This window comes from Argopecten irradians, chromosome 10 (genome assembly GCF_041381155.1).
Source record: "Argopecten irradians isolate NY chromosome 10, Ai_NY, whole genome shotgun sequence".
NCBI classification, from domain to species: Eukaryota; Metazoa; Mollusca; class Bivalvia; order Pectinida; family Pectinidae; genus Argopecten; species Argopecten irradians.
Genome location: NC_091143.1, coordinates 43,054,198 through 43,071,344, shown reverse-complemented (window position 1 = coordinate 43,071,344; position 17,147 = coordinate 43,054,198). Strand labels below are relative to the sequence as shown.

The following is a 17,147-nucleotide window of genomic DNA, read 5'->3' as shown; positions in this document are numbered from 1 at the left end:
CAGTGAATCAGAGAACTACCTAACATTTCCTAGTCTGTGATTTTATTGTCGTGTGAATCAGAGAACTACCTAACATTTCCTAGTCTGTGATTTTATTGTCCAGTGAATCAGAGAACTACCTAACATTTCCTAGTCTGTGATTTTATTGTCCAGTGAATCAGAGAACTACCTAACATTTCCTAGTCTGTGATTTTATTGTCATGTGAATCAGAGAACTACCTAACATTTCCTAGTCTGTGATTTTATTGTCCAGTGAATCAGAGAACTACCTAACATTTCCTAGTTTGTGATTTTATTGTCCAGTGAATCAGAGAATTATGTAACATTTCCTAGTCTGTGATTTTATTGTCATGTGAATCAGAGAACTACCTAACATTTCCTAGTCTGTGATTTTATTGTCCAGTGAATCAGAGAACTACCTAACATTTCCTAGTCTGTGATTTTATTGTCCAGTGAATCAGATCAGAGAACTACCTAACATTTCCTAGTCTGTGATTTTATTGTCCAGTGAATCAGAGAACTACCTAACATTTCCTAGTCTGTGATTTTATTGTCATGTGAATCAGAGAACTACCTAACATTTCCTAGTCTGTGATTTTATTGTCCAGTGAATCAGAGAACTACCTAACATTTCCTAGTCTGTGATTTTATTGTCATGTGAATCAGAGAACTATGTAACATTTCCTAGTCTGTGAATTTTATTGTCAGTGAATCAGAGAACTACCTAACATTTCCTAGTCTGTGATTTTATTGTCAGTGAATCAGAGAACTACCTAACATTTCCTAGTCTGTGATTTTATTGTCAGTGTGAATCAGAGAACTACCTAACATTTCCTAGTCTGTGATTTTATTGTCAGTGAATCAGAGAACTACCTAACATTTCCTAGTCTGTGATTTTATTGTCCAGTGAATCAGAGAACTACCTAACATTTCCTAGTCTGTGATTTTATTGTCCAGTGAATCAGAGAACTACCTAACATTTCCTAGTCTGTGATTTTATTGTCGTGTGAATCAGAGAATTATGTAACATTTCCTAGTCTGTGATTTTATTGTCGTGTGAATCAGAGAATTATGTAACATTTCCTAGTCTGTGATTTTATTGTCCAGTGAATCAGAGAACTACCTAACATTTCCTAGTCTGTGATTTTATTGTCCAGTGAATCAGAGAATTACCTTACATTTCCTAGTCTGTGATTTTATTGTCCAGTGAATCATAGAACTACCTTACATTTCCTAGTCTGTGATTTTATTGTCCAGTGAATCAGAGAACTCTAACATTTCCTAGTCTGTGATTTTATTGTCAGTGAATCAGAGAACTACCTAACATTTCCTAGTCTGTGATTTATTTCATTGAATCAAGAATACTACATTCCTTCTATTTCGTGAATCAGAGAACTACCTAACATTTCCTAGTCTGTGATTTTATTGTCCAGTGAATCAGAGAACTACCTAACATTTCCTAGTCTGTGATTTTATTGTCAGTGAATCAGAGAACTACCTAACATTTCCTAGTCTGTGATTTTATTGTCCATGTGAATCAGAGAACTACTAACATTTCCTAGTCTGTGATTTTATTGTCAGTGAATCAGAGAACTACCTAACATTTCCTAGTCTGTGATTTTATTGTCCAGTGAATCAGAGAACTACCTAACATTTCCTAGTCTGTGATTTTATTGTCCAGTGAATCAGAGAACTACCTAACATTTCCTAGTCTGTGATTTTATTGTCCAGTGAATCAGAGAACTACCTAACATTTCCTAGTCTGTGATTTTATTGTCCAGTGAATCAGAGAACTACCTAACATTTCCTAGTCTGTGATTTTATTGTCGTGTGAATCAGAGAACTACCTAACATTTTCCTAGTCTGTGATTTTATTGTCCAGTGAATCAGAGAACTACCTAACATTTCCTAGTCTGTGATTTTATTGTCATGTGAATCAGAGAACTACCTAACATTTCCTAGTCTGTGATTTTATTGTCTGTGAATCAGAGAATTATGTAACATTTCCTAGTCTGTGATTTTATTGTCCAGTGAATCAGAGAACTACCTAACATTTCCTAGTCTGTGATTTTATTGTCATGTGAATCAGAGAATTACCTAACATTTCCTAGTCTGTGATTTTATTGTCCAGTGAATCAGAGAACTACCTAACATTTCCTAGTCTGTGATTTTATTGTCCAGTGAATCAGAGAGAACTGCCTAACATTTCCTAGTCTGTGATTTTATTGTCATGTGAATCAGAGAACTACCTAACATTTCCTAGTCTGTGATTTTATTGTCCATGTGAATCAGAGAATTACCTAACATTTCCTAGTCTGTGATTTTATTGTCGTGAATCAGAGAACTACCTAACATTTCCTAGTCTGTGATTTTATTGTCGTGTGAATCAGAGAACTACCTAACATTTCCTAGTCTGTCTTTTTATTGTCATGTGAATCAGAGAACTACCTAACATTTCCTAGCCTGTGATTTTATTGTCCAGTGAATCAGAGAACTATACCTAACATGTTTTATGATATTGGTTTGCTATCAACAAATTGGTTAATTTAAATATTCATTTTCCCCCTAGATATACTGTTTTACTCTCAGCATTTAATGTTTTATTATTCTCTATTATATTTAAACCTTTACAGTAAGTGTATTGGTCAAGAAATATTGCTGAAAACTATTGTCACTATTCTAGTAAGAATAGATTACTTTCAAGATATGTTGTCTAGCTCTTTTGGGGGTTTAGAATGCATATTATTTTGAGAAAATAAGCTTGGGTTAAAGCACAGCTTCATGAAGATTCAATAAAATTCATCAATTTGTCCTCAACTGCTAAAACAATCTATCAACCCCAAGTTCAATCACAAGCTGTGTTTCTTCATATTTAACTATTTTATGAAGTTTTATCAAAATCTATAAAATTACCTGTATACAGTTCTCAAGTTTATTGCCAACATCCTGACAGACTGAAGAGACTTACACTAGTCCTATCCTCATTCACATGCAGTAAAAAGATAATGTTTTATTATACATACCCTGGATGCCACAACGAGGCACCTCTTCCCCCAGGGACAGATCACTGTACACCACGACTCTGTAAAATCATCCGGAACCTCCACTAACCATTCAGACATCATCAACTGAAAAGTATTAATTTATACCATAATTAACGAAATGCTTCATGCAATTTGTTCCTTCAGATTAATACACAATTGTGTATTAAATTATGATTTTGTAATTGCAGAAACCATGTCATGGACAAAAATCTTTTAACAAAGAAATGTAGAGAAGACATTCTAACAAGAGGCCCAGAAGGCCTGTATCACTCACCTGGTTTGTAATGGCAAGAAATGATCTCAAAATAGGATTATTGGTTCTTTTCTGAAGGATTAACTCTTTTTCCCCTATGGGGCCCTACTCTTTCTGATCCAGGGGATCAAAGCCAAGATTTGTACAAATTCTGTTCCCCATCCTTAGACAATGTTTCTGGTCAAATTTGGTTACAATCCATGCAGAACTCTATGACTAGTAGCTTTTTAAAGGATTTAGCTCTATTTTCCCTACCTATTGTGCCCCGCCCATCCTGTCCCGGGGGGGGTGGGGGTGGGGGGGGGGGTCACAGCCAAAATTTATACAAACTCTGTTCCTCCCAGACGATGTTTCTGGCCAAATGTAGTATAATCCATGCAAAACTCTATGACTAGAAGTGATTTAAAGGATTTAAGATGCGGGTGCCCTATAGTAATCAGGTTGTCCGTCTGTCCGTCGTGTCTGACGTGCTTAAGTGGAAAAGTAGTATTTTGACAACGAATTCTTCCGTGTTAGCTATATGTTGCTAATAAATAATTAATGTCAACATTAATTGGGAAACCGATGATGGTACATTATTATAATTCTTTGGAAAAAGTCTTCCAAGTATTTAACTTGAATCCTGATTCCAAGCTAACATTACATTAAGAGCATACAATTAACTCAAATACACCTTTTAAACAAGGTAAACCTCATAGTTTGCTGAAGAAACACATAACAAATGTGAAAGGAAGGGAATAAAGGTCTTGCTCAAATATTTTAATCATGTAAAAGTGCATTAAGCAGTCAAAACTTTGGTGAGTTGACTTCTTGTTTAATTCTGAACAACTCTGCTTCATTATAAATGTTGTAGCAAAATGTTCATGAGAAAATAATTTTTTTAAATTTGACCTTGACCTTTGATCTTGATGCGGGGCCCTAATAAAACAATGGATTAACCTCTATTTCCCCTATTGGGCCCCGCCCCTCATGCCCCAAGGGCCAGGTGAGGTAAAATTGTTTCGAAATATAATTTAAGAATTTTTAAAAATAAAATGAAAAAAGTTAAAAAAAATATGTCACAGCAGGGGCAAGCAGTGCGTGATCTACATGTAACATAGGACATTGGTAATTAGAAACTGTTCCCCAATCTCTTACCACCTAAAGAATGTATTTGAAATACCCGTTGACCATTTCAGAAGAAAACTTGTGAGGTTTGCATTCTGTTATAAATGCTGCATTGATTATTAGACATCTATAATTTTGATAACCTAGATCCTATTTATGGGTTTTTATATTTGTTTAGATTCTGGTAAGTTTCATATTTGTTTTACTGTGAAAAATATCTTCACTCTAAGATCTTATTATAATGTTATACCTATAAAAAAAAAAAAATGTTATACCTGATTTTTAAAATATTTGCCGGGTTTTCTGAGCTTCGCCTCCTCGCCCTCTAACTGGACTTCCATACTGTCGTTGGAGGCCACAGACTCAGCATCTGCCTTTTCCCACGTGTCCTCGGCGAGACATCGCATGTGGCAAAGATAATCAAACCTCTGTCTAAATAAACCCAAAATCAAAAGATTTAAACAAAAGGTCCTAATATGGGCCTTAATTGTCATCCGACTATAGGTACAATACTCAACAGCAACTAAATACAGTACAGAACACCACATGGTTTTCCACTAGGATTTTAAAGCTTAAATTAAGAAAATTTTCCCTTTTGGGGCCCCGCCCCTCTGCCCCTAGGGATCGGGCCTATCTCATTTATATAAAATATGATTGTCCTTCCCCAATTATGTTTCACACCAAATATGGATGTAATCCACTGAGGGGTTAAAGTGAATAGTCAAGCAAAGGAAGGTTTAAGTCGGTTAAAATGGTGTTAATATATCCAGTATAAATTCTGATGAAATAGAAAAATAAAATATCCTGTCAAAATCGCTCTGCACGCGAGGAAATTAATTTATAGTAAAGGAATCATAAAACGTCCTCACGGCTACCTTTATCCGTGTTGACATTCCCACACAGCCTCGCTTTCAGAATTAATTTTTAGAACAGTGGTAAATTTACATCGGGCTTTCCATAATTTCAATGGTCTAAACTGGACAAAGTAGGCACAATTTGATCGTCATTTTGATATGCAAGTACTTTTGGAAAGCCAATGAACGCATTTATACTGGTTTTCATTGCCCGTCTATGCACTTTAAGGAGGAGTAGGCTTTTGTATAAATAGTCCTACCCACGACGCACAACTTTCGGTCAGATGACCTAACAAGAGATCCCAGAGGGATCTTGGCACCCACCTAAGAATGATCTTTGTCTGACAAAGGAAAGAGGGATCTTTTCTCTGCTTTTCATGCTTTTCCTACATATTACTACACATGAAATTTGAGAAAGATCCGTTGACTACTTTCTGAGAGTAACAAACTTCAATTATCAAAATACAAGATGGCTGTCGGCCATCTTGTTCACCGATCAGTCCTAAAATGCAATATGCACAACTAGGGCCCTAAGGGAACCTGTACATGAAATTTGAGAAGAATTCTTTTGGTACTTTTTGAGAAATAGCAGTAACAAACTTTAAACTATCAAAATCCAAGATGGCAGCCTGTCGGCCATGTTGTTTACCGATTGGTCCCAAAATGCAATATGCACAACTAGACCCCTAGGGGAACTTACATGTGAAATTTGAGAAAGATCCCTTCAGTACATTCTGAGAAATAGCGGAAAAAAACTTCAATTGTCAAAATCCAAGATGGTGTCCTGTTGGCTACCTGTCGGCCATCTTGTTCACCGATCGGTCCTAAAATGCAATATGCACAACTAGACCCCTAGAAGAACCTGCACATACAATTTGAGACAGATCCCTTCAGTACATTCTTAGACATAGCGGAAAAAAACTTCAATTGTCAAAATCCAAGATGGCGTCCTGTTGGCAATCTTGTTCGCCGATCAGTACCAAAATGCAATTTGCATAACCAGGGACCTAGGGGAACCTGCACATGTAATTTGAGACAGATCCCTTCAGTACTTTCTAAGAAATATATAATCAAGAAATAAAGGATCCTCAACATCCAAGAAGTGTTCTTTTTCCTTTATTTTGGTCAGGATATTGATGTGGTCGACATGTTTCGACCGCTAGGCGGCCGTCATCAGGACGACTTTAACAAATTTTATCTACCCTGAAGTACACATTTGCGGTTCAAATTGGTTACAGTTGTTAAGTAAACATTGTGACGTTATGGATACATAGCATTGTGACATCATAATTACTTAGGACTATTGTGATGGACAATGTATTTATGACCATTGGCAGTTTTAATAGATAGTATCCATGGTTATAAATACAATGTCCATTTTGTAGACCGATTGGTCCCAAAATACAATATGCACAACTAGGGCCCTAGGGGAACCTACATATGAAATTTGAGAAACATCCCTTCAGAACTTTCTGAGAAATAGCGGTAACAAGAATTGTTAACAGACGGAAGGACGGACGAACGGATGGAAGGACGGAAGGACGGACCACGGACCACGGACAAAAAGCGATTTGAATAGCCCAACATCTGTTGATGGTTGGCTAAAAAGAGACTGTGCATGTTCAGCCAATTAATATTTTAAATTATAAAACCCCTTGTTTATTGAATAATATTCAGTGATCTATTCATCGATCACAATATCTTACTTTTTCTGTGCTTTGAGAATTTTCAATCTCCTTGTGTTTTGGTTAAGGACATCTCCACGTGATTTGTACTGTGAAAATCTTGGGTGTTGTGCTGCAGTACTGTTTGGATCACTGCTCACTGAGAAGTCAGCAGCTAGCTGTGCTGTTAATTCATCCATATCGTCACAAGTTAAAATCTGAAAAAAAATAAATAAATGTTAAATTGATTTATTTGGTGTTTTCCAGTGTCACTATATAATTTATACAAGGTTTTCTATGATAATTACTTAACCAGGTCTCTCTGTCTCTTGGTTAATGTTAAGAAGCCGTTTAAAAGATTTAAACCTAATTGACTCCAGTGACCTTGAATGAAGGGAAAGGTCATTAAATTGAACAAATTTAAGGTTTAATACCCTGGTTGTTTAAACTAGTGATTTTTTGTATGCCTATATTTCACTTCTTAGGTGTACTTGAACATAACTTAATTACTAACAAGAGATCCCAGAGGGATCTTGGTGTCCACCAAAGAATGATCCATGTCTGACAACAGAAAGAGGGATCTTTTCCCTGCTTTTCATACTTTTACTACATACTGAGATATGTAGCAGTAACAAACTTCAATAATCAAAATCCAAGATGGCTACCTGTCGATCATCTTGCTGACCGATAAGTCCCAAAATGCACTAGACCCCTTCAGGAACCTGCACATGAAATTTGAGAAAGATCCCTTCAGTACTTTCTGAGAAATTGCTGTAACAAACTTTAACTATCAAAATCCAAGCTGGCCACCGTTTGGCCATCTTGTAATTGACTGATCTGTCCCAAAATGCAATATGCACAACTAGTGTCCTTGGGGAACTCACATATGAAATTTGAGAAAGATCCCTTCAGTACTTTCTGAGAAATTGCGGTAACAAACTTTAACTATCAAAATCCAAGATGGCCACCGGTCGGCCATCTTGTTGACCGATCGGTCCCAAAATGCAATATGCAGAACTAGGGCCCTAGAGGAACCTACATATGAAATTTGAGAGAGATCCCTTCAATACTTTCTGAGAAATAGCGGTAACAAACTTTAACTATCAAAATCCAAGATGGCCACCAGTCAGCCATTTTGTTGTCCGATTGGTCCCAAAATTCGGTATGCACAACTAGAGCCCTAGGGGAACCTACATGTGAAATTTGAGAAAGATCCCTTCAGTGCTTTCTGAAAAATAGCTGTAACAAGAATTGTTAACGGACGGACGGACGGATGGACAGATGACGGACCATGGACAAAAGGCGATTTGAATAGCCCACCATCTGATGATGGTGGGCTAAAAAGTATCTAAATATGCATCTGTTGTAACCTTAGATATCACTGTTGATGTGTAGATTGTTATGTGGGTTGTAAATTTTTGCCAAATATGCAAGAAATTGTACATTTAAGTTTAGTCTGATCCCGCCGAAATAGTCCGATCCTGCCTATAAAGGAAACAACTTACGTCCTGAAAGTCCCTTGCTGTCATGTGAGTGCTATAGACTGTTTCAACAAAATTCATTACCTGTATAACCTTATTCTATTCAATGTTAAAGGCATTATTTGGAACGCGCTATAGTGATCATGTGATAAGGTAAGGTAACATGTACATGAAATTTGAGACAAAATCACTTCAGTACTTTCTGAGAAATAGTGGTAACAAGCTTCAACTATCAAAATCCAAGATGGCGGCTTGTCGGCTATCTTGTTCACTGATCGGTCCAAAAATGCGATACACACAACTAGACCCCTAGGGGAACCTGCACCTGCAATTCGACAAAGATGGCTTCAGTACTTTCTGCGAAATAGAGGTAACAAACTTCAATTGTCAAAATCCAAGATGGCGTCCTGTCGGCCATCTTGTTCACTGATCAGTACCAAAATGCAAAATGCATAACCACGAATCTAGGGGATCATGCACATGAAATTTGAGACAGCTCCCTTCAGTACTTTCTGAGAAATAGCGGTAACAAACTTCAATTGTCAAAATCCAAGATGGCGGCCTGTCGGCCATCTTGTTGATCGATCAGTCCCAAAATGCAATATGCACAACTAGGGCCCTAGGGGAACCTACATATGAATATTGAGAAAGATCTCTTCAGTACTTTCTGAGTAATAGCGGTAACAAGACTTGTTAATGGACGGAAGGACAGACAGACGGACGGACGGACGGACGGACGAACAGAGTGACGGAAGGACGGACCACGGACAAAAAGCGATTTGATTATCCCACCATCTGATAATGGTCAGCTAAAAACAGTTGTTTGTACAACATAGTTGAGATGCCGTCTACCAACATACTCCCGCGAAGTGTGTGGCTCCTCCCCCGTTAAATATCATTGGCTGTCAATATTATTTACAGGTGATTGACAAGGCGGCGTTCCTCATTGGTTCTTGAATCAAACCGACCGGTGACCCAGCTATTTGGAATTTCTTTTAGACATGTTTCTAGAATAAATGGCTGTTTCATGGTTCACCTGAAAATCTACGACTAGAATTTGTGTTGACTACAGATACGACATATTACAATGTATATGTTACAACCAAGCAATGACGGCCGCAATGTCGGAAAAGCTAAACGCTGTTTTAAAATCTTTTACTGTAAAAGATGACTTCTGTACCGAAACAAAAATTTCTTCGTTCATGTTGTTTTCAAGTGAAGGATCACCCCATAAAAGGTAATTAAAATTGTTGTTAACGATATTGTATTTTGTGAATATACCAGAAAGAAATTGTTGTCCGATGTCAGAATATTTGATGCAATTGAACAAAAAATAATTTTTCAAGTTCTATTTCTTATGCCATCTTCATCCAATCGTATGTTGATATGAATATTCTTAAGTCATATTAAGGATGTATTCTTCTGAGGTTTCAGTCCCGTTGAAGTCTTGTTTCGACAAAGATCAAAGAAGTTATGAGATTTTCAAATACAATTTCTCAATATCTGTAGCAAGTTGCCAGTTGCAAATTTTGTCAAAAAAATACAGTTCTAACTTTAACAGTTTTTTTATACGGGGATTTTAAGAAATGGCCCATTTGGCGGTCATTTTGAAATTGTGTTTTTTTTTCGCTTTGAGTAGAGCCAAAGTTTTATCATTTTTTACTGAAATTGTTTTTACTTAAATCATCACTGCACCAGCATTTTTAGCTGTATCGAACTAATTTTTGCTGTAAATCTTTACTTGGTTTGTGTAATTAAAATATTTGGTTCGTGTAATTAAAATATTGAGCATTTATGTGTGAAATGATTCACTTTTTTCGCTTTATTTTTACATTTAATGGTAATTTGAGCACTTTTATTTTTTTCTCTAAAATATTGAAAAATAACAAAAATATTCAAGTGGGGCAAAAAAGTAAGCACACAGACCCCCCATTTTACTGCCTGATTTTGAAAGAACAACCCTTTCCCTATTGATATGCAAAATATAAACAAAAGTTTAATACAAGAACTTTTTCTATAAAGGGTTAGATTTGGCAAAAATGGCTGAAAATGGTGCATTTTGTAGCTCAAAATTAAGGGGTAGAGGTAGCATATGTTGTTATTCTGAGAAAAAATATCAGTCTTATTAATCAAAACTGGTATATTTTAAAAGAAGACTACTGGAAAATAAATTCTACAAACGTTAATACATATCAAACACCTCATTAGGAAATTATGGCTTTAATCTCTTGTTAATGGTCAAAACGGCAAAATTCCCATAAAATCCAATATTTTGCCAACTAGGTAATCTTTGAGTAACAGTAGCTCAAAAATAAGCACATGGACATATGTTTTTTCTTTCATATTCTTTCATAATTTGAACTCCTCTTTCCAAAAATCTATATGAGAAAAAAAGTTTAATACAAGAAAATTTTGACTTCTCAGAGGAGTGCATCCTTAACATAATTTTAAATGAATATGATATTTTTTTTATTGTTTTCTATTTACTTTTAGTGTGTACGAGATAAATTTCAAATACATATCAAGGTAGAGAACCTTAAATTAATTACAGAAAGGTTGCAACAAAGATTGGATTTTTTATGCTACAAGGAAAATTGATTACGAGAAGTGAATTTTTTAAAAAAATGCACTTAACATATGAAAATGGAATTAAGATATGATACTAAGCTATTGGAATTATTGCGAGGTTGTGTGTCATTTTTTGGTTTCATATTGATGTACATTAGTAGAATTAATGCACTTTTAACCGTTTTTACCTCTCTGTGCAGACTTTGGTAATGTCGGAATAAATTGTTTAAAACACGATTTAGACTATGGGTATACTGAGCTCTTGGTACAGAACAACCATAAAGACTGGACATTTTGAAGATGTACATATATAAGATCAACAACACTCTAAGTCTGGCAATTTTAATTACAGAAATAAAAATAACAATTCTTCCCAATATCTTTGGTAATTATGACAACAAAATACAATAACAGAATTAAGTAATTATGATAATAAATTCCCCTGAAGGGGTATGCAAAAGACTACACAAACAATAGTAATACTACTATGTGAAAGTGTACAGATAATAATAATATAAAGGGTGGGAGGGATGGGTTTGCAAAGAATCACCCATGCCGGCAATGCAACTTGCCTATCACTGCAATTAATTAACTCCTAACAGAGGAGAACTATGCAAGGGGAGATAACCCCTGTCCTACAATAGCATGTAGGATATATATGAGCTATACATGCATTTATGACCATCATACAAAACTTAATTTTAATTACAAAAATTATCACTTTGAAGATGTACATATATAAGATCAACAACACTCTAAGTCTGGCAATTTTAATTACAGAAATAAAAATAACAATTCTTCCCAATATCTTTGGTAATTATGACAACAAAATACAATAACAGAATTAAGTAATTATGATAATAAATTCCCAGCCCAGAGGTTAAAATTTAATATAGGTCGGAAAGTTAACTAGTTGAGTATTTTGATGAATAATATTATATTCCTAAGGTAATAAGGTATGTATTTGAAAATGCTAGGGAAAAAATATGTAATTGCAATCAGTACCAATTTAACAATAATATTAAGCTTACTAAATACAAGATTGTATAACACTGGTATTATAATAACCTATCATGCACATGAAGCAGCAGAACAAACAAATTGCTGTACTGTTTTGAGTTTTGCACTAAAATCAGGTTCTATATACCGATGCACTGCGTCGCTCGACCACATACCAATGTTTTTAATCATGTCAAGGGGGATCCCCATTTTAGCAAGCCAGGAAGCCCCACCCCTACGAAAGGAGTGACCCTTGATATTGGACGGGTCTATTCCTGCTAAGGTGAGGCAGGTATGCAACTTATCACGAAAGTTTTTATAAGTCAAAGCAGATCCATCCAATTGCTGAAACAATGGGCCCAAAGGGTCTGCAGATATGGACTTGGCCAGAAGCATTTGAAGAGCTTTGGCTGGACACAAATCACTGTCTGCTGAAAGTTTTGGTAAGAAAACCTCTGCTGCTCTTTCCCTGTATTGTATCGTTTTGGACCATCTAAGTTGCAAAATATAACCCCAAGAACATGCTAGTAAATCTAGTCTACGTAGATCACGGTGCGGATTAAAACGAGAATGTACCACAATATTTCCTGGTCTCAGAAGCCCAAAAAAAGCTGTCAAACATGCGCACCAAAATGAAATGTCTCCAAGATCCTTCCAGTTGAGTGAGGATCTTATTCTAAACAAAAGTTGAGGTGTAATAGCATCCACTGGGGTCTGACTTAATCCCAAAACCCTTTTTGCACCCATTAACACCTGGTGCAAATGGTAATCTCCTGGAATCGGATTCGAAAATCCTGAAACACGATGAATGTGCGATATGATGTTCATATATTGGCGAATTGTATGATATTTCAACTGTTTCACTGTTATTAGGTAAGCCACATATACCTGAAGCACATCTGATGATGCTGGCACTGGATTATACTTGTACCTGTCACAAAAAGCTGTGTAGCATCTCCAGTGTGTGGAATAAGTTCTACTGGTGGAATCAGCCCACGCCTTGCTTTTTAGTAGCTCTGCTGTTTCCATAAGCACAGTCTCTGACATACCACCTGTTGATGAAAAAGTTTTGTGACATGTGAGTTGTCAGTTCATGAACATTAAATTGATCAAGTTGTAAAGATGGTAACAACTGGTATAGTAAGCTAAGTTTTCCATTTTCGTGAAGTCTAGAACACGTGTCTGCAATGACATTTTGGACTCCAGGAAAATACACACATTTCAATGTAAAGTTGATAATATGCGCAAAACCAAAATAAAATTCGCAATATAAACATACAGAGTTCATTTCGAGAGGATCCTTTGTTAATCCATGACGCCGCCGTTTTATTGTCAGTATATATAACAACATGTTGATTTTTAAGCAAATGACACCAGCGACAGATAGCAAGATATATGGCAACTAGTTCTTTGATATTTATGTGTTCTCTGTAGATAGGGGGCATGTCTAGCTCCCAGTTAACATAGTAATAGTCTCCATTGTAGTATGCGCCTGCACCTTTATCACATGCGTCTGATTGAAGGGAGGTAACTGGCTTTGAATTCAGGATTTGCTGTGTCCCATTGAAAAAGTGTAGAAAAGACAACCACCACTCCAAATCCTTAAAAAATCCTGGAGACAGAAGGGCTTTATGATGAGTATCAGCCATTGCGTTTTTCATACTAATAATACGACGGAGAAAAGTTCGGCCACCACATATTACCTGAGCTGCCCAGCTTAATTTTCCACATAGAGTTTCTAATTGTTTTTTACTAGCACGCTTTTTCGATACATACGATTGTAACAGACAAGCAAAATGATTTAGCTTATCCTGCGGTAATGAAAATGTCATGGTTTCACTGTCATTGACTATTCCCAGAAAACAAATCCGCGTGGTTGGTCCTTCTACTTTTGACCAGTTTATAGAAAAACCGAGTTTACGTAATACTCTGATGAGGGTGTTTAAGGCCTGAAGGCATCTGTCAAATGAATGTTCCATGATCAGAAAGTCATCAAGGTAAGATATTACCCTGAAGCCATATTTACTTTTTAATATACGGCATACTGTGCTACTAAGGCGCTGGAATATCTGTGGACTTTTCGAAACGTCAAAGGGAAGTCTACAGTCATACATATAAGTGGGTTGGGTTTCACCAGAGAAAGTCCATTTTAACCCTGTAGCTGTGTAGTTGGATGGATGAATTGGAACAGATCTATACGCGTTACTAAGGTCTACTTTAGCCATATAACACCCCGGGGTGATATGCTTCGTGGCCTCCCGTAAATCCATATACTCGCATGAACAATCCGATAAAATGTGGTCATTTAGTGATAATTTAGATGGTCTACTGGCATCATGAATTAGGCGTACTTTAGAAGATGACTTTGGGATGGCCCCTAAAGCACTAATAATAGTCGGTTTTGACGCAGTCACTTTATAGTTGCCATGTAAGAGTTCATGTTTAATCTGCTTTTCAACTAAATCGAAGTATTTTGTGCAGGATGAATAATTGTCTGCCTCTACTGTGGAAATTGACTCTAGATTTGATTCTAGTAATTTAAATCCATGTTTCACACCTTCCAAAATGTAGTCACGGTCGAAATCATCCTCATCTAAAAGCCTAGACCACTCTTCAATACGTAGGGGCCCTCTAATATCCCCAGGGGTATTGTCCGTAACTGGGCCCGGGCCCAAATCTACTTTTTTGAATCCATGGAATGAGTACCTGTAGGGTGTTTTGTTGCAGGATGGTCCCTCGAAAAACACAAACTACAATTATGCGCCATTCTACAATTTGTTAGCGATCTGTCGCACGATTCCACGTTGAAACGACGACAAATCTCCTTTCCATTCGGAAGGAACGGGCCTTTTCTGCGTTTACTATTAGTGGGCTAGATAAAACTTCTGAACTGCCTTTGGTTGTTTTCAATACCAATTGGAAATCTTGTATGTCCCTTCGAGACGATGACCACTTAAAACCTTCTTTCTTCTGAGCCTCGCGATATTCTTTGTCGTATGCTAATACACTTACTCGTTGGTATCTATGAAAGTAACGCAGGGTGTTTTGAGTGTACTTTAGGTAATCAAGCATGCCTGCATTATCTATCTCCTTGGAGTCAAGCATGTGCAATAATATTGCAATACAACCATATCCCCATTGCTCAACCGAGATATTTTGTAAGTCTGGTTTTACTTTTTTGCTGACCTTCACATTGCCTTCGGTGCTAATTGTTATGGTATCACTATTCTCAGATTTCATAGTGGGGTCTTCCCAAATGAAGTCGGTGATTTTATACGGCGATGACTTTTTACTAGGTTGTGTGTCTCTGAATAATAATTGTCGCATAATGTTCACGAAATCATTCTCACCTTGGTTTTTGTGTATTGTGTCTCCCTCTACCTGGTGGCTAGCTTTCACTGAATGAGCTCGAGGTTGTACCACGTGGAATCCATCGGGCCTATGTCCATGATCATCACCAGTCTCATTTAGGGAAAGTTGGTGTGATTGATAACCCGCAATTCTTTGGCGTGTCTCTGCTATTTCTTTCCGCATTTTGAGTTTTTCTTCCTCCATTTTTAGCGCCCGGAGTTCAGAGGCCATCGTGGCCATTTCAAGGTCATGTTGAGGGGGGTCCACGTGGGATGTTATTGATCTTGAATTAATTGCTTTTTTACCCACAGGTCGTGGTAAAAGTCTATTTTGATTCGGAGTAGACCTCGTTGATTCTTCAATTTCAAGTTCATCGCGCTGCCCTTGTGGTGGGGCCACGTGCGCTTCGGGTTCACCTGAGAAGTCCGCCTCGGACTCTTCATCCGAAAGAATATTCTGGTTATCTGCCATTAATATGTCTGGCTCAAGAACAGATTTGGGAGGACCAAGTGTTCTAGCTAGTTTTTGTAACCTTTTAGGCCGATCTTCCATCGTTGTGGTCTTTGCAAAGAATCACCCATGCCGGCATTGCAACTTGCCTATCACTGCAATTAATTAACTCCTAACAGAGGAGAGCTATGCAAGGGGAGATAACCCCTGTCCTACAATAGCATGTAGGATATATATGAGCTATACATGCATTTATGACCATCATACAAAACTTAATTTTAATTACAAAAATTATCACATTAAAATTATATATTCCGGTATATATTATATGCCAATAGTTATTTTATTTGTTCTAAGTGCCATTGTTGTAATAGTCATAAGCGGCCCTTGGCCCGCACTTTCGGCCTGGCCTCATCCGGTGTTAAACCATTGTACCAGTGTAGTGCTCTTATAAAGTTTCCCAAGAAGATCATTGTGTTGTCTTTATTGGCATAAGTATTTTGACATATATCATATTTTTACTATGTGTTTATCATGCATTGACAAATTTTCAATTTAATATTGTAATTTTATTTCTCTTTTATTTTGTTTTTTACATGCATTGTGACAAAAGTTTTTACTTCATAATTATTTTAAATAATAATATGCTACAGGAAAATTACACAAGAGGAATATAAAAAAAAGTGTAATGATTGAAAATGAACAGATCTTGGCTGAAATCTCTTGCGTACCGTTTTATGATTACTGATTTGTAGCATCTGATCGAACACAAAATATATTAAGTATATAAGTCACAAATAACTACATGAACTATATATTGTATGATAGGTGCAAGTTCGCCAAATTTCCATGGGTACCAGCTGGTTCGCCATCCTTGTGTACGGGTTCGCCTTGCTTGGACACAAGTTCCCCAAATGTGGGTACAAGTTTGTTTGGGTATGAGTTTGTTTGGGTATGAGTTTGTTTGGGTACGAGTTTGTTTGGGTATGAGTTTGTTTGGGTACAGGATCACCATCATTCGCTCAAAGTAGCAATTGAACAAGACTGTTTACAAAATGGGATGGTTTCTGTTTTTCATACATATGTCACTAAATAATATATGTGTATATGGAGAGAAAAATATCTCTACCAGTGATGTGTGCCAGTATTGGAACCACTGCAGTTGGATTATTTCTGTAACAGACCCGTACAAGATGTAGGTCAACCAGACTTGATTTTCAAGAGTAAAGTTTAGAAGGCTCGAGTATGGATTCCAATGAGAGACATCTATCAAACGTCCAAATAGACTCCAAAGAGTCTCGAGGAGGAATCTCAATAGGGATTAACGTATTGAAAGCGTATGCTTTAACTTTTCTATTTCTGCAATAATGTGATAC

General features: G+C 36.7%; 2 protein-coding genes across 3 annotated transcripts in view; both read right to left on the bottom strand.

Annotated features, from left to right (window-relative positions):
• Nucleotides 1-17,147, bottom strand: part of LOC138333974 (snurportin-1-like) — a 66,340-nt gene that overhangs the window by 46,715 nt on the left and 2,478 nt on the right. The window contains exons 1-4 of one of the 2 annotated variants that reach the window (XM_069282697.1): nt 12,902-13,023; nt 6,965-7,140; nt 4,680-4,836; nt 3,024-3,128 (exon numbers count right to left, since the gene is read on the bottom strand). In XM_069282697.1, coding sequence (XP_069138798.1) covers nt 3,024-3,128; nt 4,680-4,836; nt 6,965-7,122 — 420 coding nt within the window. In that variant the 5' untranslated portion in view covers nt 7,123-7,140; nt 12,902-13,023. Of the gene's footprint in view, nt 1-3,023; nt 3,129-4,679; nt 4,837-6,964; nt 7,141-12,901; nt 13,024-17,147 lie in introns of those variants that run through there. The other variant, XM_069282696.1, reaches the window with a different exon arrangement.
• Nucleotides 12,959-15,873, bottom strand: LOC138334007 (uncharacterized). Its single transcript, XM_069282730.1, is given in 3 exon segments — nt 12,959-13,210; nt 13,212-14,720; nt 14,884-15,873. Coding segments are annotated over 3 exon segments (2,751 nt in total).